Genomic DNA, 6,870 nt, shown 5'->3' with positions numbered 1-6,870 from the left:
GACATAAACGTCCTTATTTTATAAAGACACAAACTAAAGAGTTTCAATGAGCTCTTCATCTTGCTACTCATTTCCTTTTTGACCTTGCACAAGATAGTAAGGCCTCAATGAGCTAAATATTTTAACCTATGATATTTTAGTAACATGATCCAGCTTCAGTGACCATTTTTGCTAAGTGTGTCTACACTCCACAAAAATAATTACGTTTAAGGCTTTTTTCCCATCTGCTGGAAAAGCAAGACTCAAATTCTAACAGTGCATAATATGGACAAAAGCGCAGCATCAGCTAAATATCAAATGGCTCACAGGCAACCGCACTTGAAGGTAAAAACAACCCATCCGGTTGAATGATTGACCGATTTGCAACATGCTAATTGGTCTGCACATTTTCCCTCCCTTTATGTACGATATGAATCCTGCATCGGCAATCTTCAAGAGGTGCTGTGTTAGTATGTTCGTCTTGGCAGAGACAAGTAGGCTGATAGCTTTAGTGTTGTCACATTCTGAATAAATACATCCATATAAAACATATATACATATATCTGGTTGATTTACACCGAAATCCAGTACTGCTGTTTAAAAAGCTATCAAGCTCTCCCTTTATCAGCCTGGCCACTGTCCGTTGCCCAATGTCCACTCATCCATTGCTCTCATGTCCCACGGTTGCAAGAAGTTTCCACGAGTCGTGTTTAAGATGAGAAAGCAACCTAGTCTTCTTCAAAGGAATTCCTCCCATCATCAGATAAATAACATTTCCAAACAGGTTCAACCAATGCCCTTGCACTCTGTAACACCTGCCTTGCATCCTCACCGTTACATGATTCTGTTTCCAACTCCAGTTGAGGGTAGATCTGTCGGAGGGATGTCAACATTGATGTAAGTTCCTTCCACTCTCTTTCCTCATATCTGACTAGCTTAACACACACAAAATGCAGGAGCCCCAACACAATATCAAAATTCTTGCTTTTCAGCCCAACCAGCAAATTGTTCAATAAAGTCAGCCCAACTGCATCCAGCACATTATGGTTAGCTCTCAACAGCTGAACCATTACGTTTACAAGTTTCTTGAATGTCTTGAAGCCCTCCATCTTAGAAATTCTATCAGGCTCCTCATCAGAACTTATATCTTGTTGTTCAGCCAGCTCAGTCCTTGCTAATGTGGATACCCATAATGGAAGATCATCTTTTGGATTAAAAGAACTAGATTTGCCTCCTGGAATCTGCTTCATCAGGTTTAAAGATCCTAATGCCAGAATTAAATCAGGAACCCATGGTTTGACTGCAGGAAAAAGACGAACTGCATATCCATAGCCCAAGTACTCTTCAATCGAAACGTAGAGGTTTAACAGTTCATTGGCGATGTCAAAAGCTCCCAATAAGGGTTGTGACGCTTCAGAAAAACTCTTGAGCACTACATTCACCAACTTGGCTACATATGTGAAGGAACTCTTCAGACAGAGATATATCTCTTTCAACATGTCTTCCGTAAATTGCAGCTCCTCACCAGAATGTTTCCTCAAACTTGAGATGATAAATTTAATGTATTCCAGAGTAAAAGATAGGCATTCCTCCTGGCTTTTATGGACAAGATCCATCGTAAGAGCATCAGCAATGAACTTCAGCACTGCAGTTAGCATCTTGACCACATTTAATGTCCTCTGTTGTTTAGCAAAATCAGATCCTGGGTACATGTTGTATACAAAGATCAATTCAGTTCATGCATAGGCCAAAAGAGGAGAAAGGAATAAACTGCCAAAAGGATGGTTAATTTAGACATAACATTTGAAGTTCTACAGCAATTTTGCAAATAAGGTGATTTAAGACTAAAATGTTCATGCAGGGCCACATTCTGATCTGAGGAAAGCTAAGAGTTTTAGCATACTGAAAGGCCAATGTAAGAGTCTGAATGTTGGTCCACTAAGAACATCATAGTGGGAATAAGAAACACTACGAACATTTTGTAGTATTGGGACTTTCTTGCCATAGAGGTTATCTAAATCAAACAAGACAAGTCAAACTCTTTATCATAAACTAAGCCTAATCTAATATTCACCAATAAGTTCACCAAATATATTGTAATAATCAAGGTCCAATGGCAGCTTTGACAACTACAAGCACACATAATTGAGAGATCAAAAGATATACAAAATTTCAAGATCAAATATATCAGATGATTTATTCATCACATTCTATTCTAAGCCTCACGCACAAAAAGAAAAACTCTATTTTGAATTGCATCTCACGAAAACTAGGGGGAAAGGGAAAGCTAACCATCACCGCCAAGGTCAGATAATTCACTAGATGGTATCCTGAATAGCTTATTTGTGCAGCCAAGAAGATGATCCATTGTCAGTTCCAATGCCGTTTCCTGGAAGATCAAACGAAGCATATGACGACCATTTCCAGTAAAGAAGTGTGAAGATCAAATCACCAACATGTAAAGGTAAGGTTAAGTCATTTCTATGTGTTAAGTATAAATTTTCTCATGAACAAAAGACATGGAGCAAGAAATATAAACTTGCTAATGTTGTATGTAATGAACTAATCAGCAGATATTTTGACCTTACGCAGAAAGAGTTTCACCAAGAAGAAAACTTTGAAACAAAACAATCTCAATAAACATGAATTGCATTCTATAAATGAAGTTATGCATTAATATGATATTTCGGTTCAATTACTCAAAGCAATATTTTAACTCTCAAAATATTAATAATATGCTGCATAGATAGCTTAAGTGAAAGCCTTAAATCTGAAACTGATCAACTGTAACTGAAACAGGGACATTTCTGCATCCAGAAACAGTTCATTGAAATGCTGATGGAAACATAACTATGAGATCTGTCGCATATATCTGAACACCAACTAATAATATCTACTCTATTACTTATGCTGCAAAAAGTCGGTGCCACTTCTCCTATAAGCCCCAGTACAATTATAACCCCTTTAATACAGACGAAACACAAGATGGAACTATGTGCTGAATAAAAGAATAATGGAAAGAAAAGAGCAAATACTGATTTTAATTTCTTGAACCATATCTATTAGAAGTTTCATTGAAGCAGAGAGCAAGAAAAGCACAACTCGCCTCTGATGCTTCATTAGTAGATTCCGTTCTACGCTTCTTCTTATTGACATTTTTGTCTCCACCTAAGTTGTTGTCCTGAAAAGACATGTGAAAAGCAAGAGCTGTGTATGCCAAAATTGGTGACAAGCTCATATAATCACATCGTGTACATTGTAGAATGCTTTCTTCAGATATGGCCTTCAAAGTAAGGAATATAGTCTCTAAGCTTCCACTGCGTAGAATAGCATTTCTTGTATTTTCAGATAAAAGGAGGTCCTTTATCTGCCAAGCCACTCCTACAGTGATTTCATACTCTTCCTTGAAGCTACATTTAACCTTATCGAACATCTTTTTCTCCTTCACATGCTTTGATTTAGAGGAGAGCTTGATGGAGGACTTAGTATTCCCCCGTTTAGTTGACGGAACACTGAATTTTACCAGTTCTGTTCCAAATCTTTTCTGGCATTGGGAGGCAGTTCTTTGCAGAAGCCTAGCTAGAATTTCAAACATCTTGTCAAACCAACTGCAAGATAGCATCATCTTGTGGACAGACCTCACCTCAGCTTGCTTTTCTAAAGAATTGGATAAATCTCCGCAATTTGTTACCAAGGCCATGCATTCATCGAAAAGGTCATCAACTGCATCTGGACAGATACTTGAAATAATGTTACAGACAGAGGCCTGGGCACATGCTGAGGTAGCAACACCAAACAATCGCTTGAGTCTTTCACCAGACAATTCCTCTTTAAGTTTAGTGTGATAAGATCCATCACTTACAAGATAGATACAGAGGTGGGAGGCTGCAATAATTGAACCATCAATCTGCTCCTCCTCCAGCTTGCCAGGTGATACAACCAAACTGATAAGAATTTTAAAAAGTTCCATCCATGACTGTAGCGAGATTCCTTCCGACACAGCAAATTCACAGAACCTTGCACCAGCCAAAGGACACCTTTTTATAAGTGTGACACATCGCTTACATGCTTCTCTCAGGTTTACTTTTGAGGGGAAGTATGAAGGAAGGAGAAGCTTAGTGATTTTTTGACCAATCATTGGTTGGTCATTTGCAAGTGTAGACAACAAAAGGTCTATATGCACAACCTGCATAACAAAAGGTTAAATTGATTTAAGTAGAAAACTTCAATTATCCGGGGCTTGTGTATGTTTTAGGTTATAAAGTTCAGACCATACCTTGTGAAACTGAAAATTTCTTAAATCAGTTAAAGTGAGAAGGAGATCTACAACTGCAGCACGAACTGGAGGAGAAGTATCAAGAATCAAATTACCCATTCTAGGTAAAAGCACTTTAAGGACCTCGTGAGAATGGGGGTTTCCAAGTAGGTATATCATAGCATTTACTGTTGACAACCTAACCTCAGTGCATTCATCATGTATCATATGATCAAAGATTTTGGTAAGAGTTTTAGTGATTGTTGGTGAAGGGATAATTTCCCAATACAAATGAAGAATGCGGCAACAACCTTCAACTGCAACAGCACGCACATCAGGACACTCATCCATTAGTAATTTGTCCAGCAGAAAGAACTGTTTATCAAGGAGTGTGTCTTTCCCCTCCTTTGTCGCATCAGGATCTTCAAGAGGGAATAGGTCAAGAAATAAGTGCAATGAATTTTGTCGGACATTTGAGTTTGCAACCTACCAGAAAAGCAGTTGTATTATTAGTCTCGATTATTCATAGGCATAAAACTTTGTGCTGGATAATGAGCAGCACCGTCGGTAGTTTCTTTAGATATTATTGAACTAAAATTTCAAGTGACTGGATCCTAAAGGGCAAAGGCCAAACAAAGAAACAAAGGATACAATTTGAAACCTTTGAAAATGGCAATTCTTTGGAAAACAAGACAGCAATTGTCAATTAAGCTCTTCAATCCCACTAAGAAAATAGAAATACATAAAGTTAAATGCATTCTGGCAAAGTTTTCTATTTACAAAACTCAAACCCAATGAAACTCGTGAATGAATGGTGCACGGCATCTTATATCTGAATACTCTAAAATGCAATCATAGAGCTGAAAACTTTTCAAGTGGAAATCTAGGATCATTAGGATAAGTTAATAGTCGAGTACGATACACAAGTTTTACGGTATCATAGGACAGTTAAACTTTAACCAGTACCTGCAAGGATCGGAAAATGACGGGCTCGGCAAGATGGAAAAGGAGCTTCTCAACACCCTCTGTAGTTCTCTGATTAACGAAACCCCCTAAAACTCTTCTAATAGACACAGCAAGCTCCCCTGAACTTGCATGTATACAGCTATCTATCAACCCCTGCAAGAAGTTGTTCTCAATCTCATCCTTAGACAGCCCTTCGGCTGCCTGCCACGCCCGAAAAAGAACCTCTCCATATGCCTCCAACACAGACTTACGCCCAAATGGGATCTGCGATTTAAGCATAGCCAATGCCTCTTTCAGAACCTGTACACTCAAACCAAATGTAAACGCGATAAATTTCCTCCCATCCTCCGTCTTCAAAAACAGAGGCGAAATCACACAACGCATCATTAAATGCATCAAATCCTCGATACTCTCATCCTCGAAATCCAGCAACGTAAACGCCTCTCTTAGCATATAAACCCTATGCACATACACTTTCTTCTTCAACGTCAACGCCCTTGACAACAGAAACGGCAATGACTGAGAAATTAGGGTTTCTTTCCCGCATAAATCCTCCTTCCACCACTCTTCACATAAATTAGCAATTTCAGATAACAAAACAGAATTAGACTCAAATAAAATCAAATTATCATGTAACTCTCGAACCGCCGGCAATAAATCAGAATCAGAAAAGGCCTTTTTTGGATGAGAAACACATAAAAACGAAATATAACCATAAATACGAAGATTTTCGACGAGAAATTGCGTTTTATCTTCGTTTTCTTCTTCGTCGTTCCTCTTGTTCCGCGCAGATCGACGGAGCCGTTTTGTCGGCGGCGTTTGAGGAGATAAAACGGCGTCGTCGGTGGAGTTAGAATCAGTTAGGGTTTTGTATTTCCTGATAGACTGCGAGATTGAGTGGTGGAGGGCGAGAGGAAGAGTAGTAGTGAGATCTGACGAAGAAGTGAGGGTGTGAATTAGGGTTTTGAGTGAGGGTTTAATGGATTTATTAAACCCTAGCTTTGCCGTTGACGTGAGGAATTCTTGCGCTGAGGTTTTGAGCGATGAACGAAGCCTTTTCTCCATTGAAAGTGATGCAAGATCTTGATAGTTTTTTTGTTAGTGCTTATTTACTGGTGTAGATGAGTTCTTTCTTGCGAGAGAGAAGAAATGGTAGACGTTGACAGTGAAGTTCGAATTTGAAATGTGCAATTGGCGCTCCAACGTGAATTTTTTTTCCCTTTTTTTGGGATAATGTTGCTCTGCTTGCGCGAGTGAGCATTTCTGCATTTGGGAGGAAGTGAAACACTCCCGTTTGGTTATAAATTTTGGCAACTTTTTTTTTTCAAATTTTTTTAAAATATTATTTGATCATAGAATAAATTTTGAAAAAAAAAAAAGTCTGAATTTTTTTTCAAGTTTTAAAAAACTAGTTTATGGTAATTTCTGGTAAATGTTTTTATTTCACTCACAAAACTTCAACTTCTTTTCAAATAAAATGCTTGTCCCAACACAACTTCAATTTTCAAAGTTTATTTTCAACGCAACTTCATACAAGGCAGACCCATCCTATAGCAAGGGGGTTCAGTTGAACCCGCTTTTGTGAAAAATATTAATTATTTTCACCTGTGAACTTCAAAAAATCATGAAAGAAGAGTATATTATACAACATAAACGCACTTGACAGAAAA

At 38.2% G+C, this 6,870-nt stretch overlaps 1 protein-coding gene across 1 annotated transcript; it reads right to left on the bottom strand.

Moving 5' to 3' along the window:
* LOC109230287 lies at positions 1-6,468 on the bottom strand. Its single transcript, XM_019395804.1, has 5 exons — positions 5,201-6,468; positions 4,256-4,720; positions 3,086-4,165; positions 2,272-2,368; positions 1-1,681 (listed from the first exon to the last, which is right to left on the bottom strand). The coding sequence occupies exons 1-5, from the start codon at positions 6,263-6,265 to the stop codon at positions 708-710; spliced, it is 3,681 nt and encodes a 1,226-aa protein (XP_019251349.1). The 5' UTR covers positions 6,266-6,468; the 3' UTR covers positions 1-707.

Source organism: Nicotiana attenuata, chromosome 1, assembly GCF_001879085.1.
Source record: "Nicotiana attenuata strain UT chromosome 1, NIATTr2, whole genome shotgun sequence".
Lineage (NCBI taxonomy): Eukaryota > Viridiplantae > Streptophyta > Magnoliopsida > Solanales > Solanaceae > Nicotiana > Nicotiana attenuata.
Note: the sequence above shows the minus strand (reverse complement) of the source record. Positions and strands in the feature narration are given on the sequence as shown.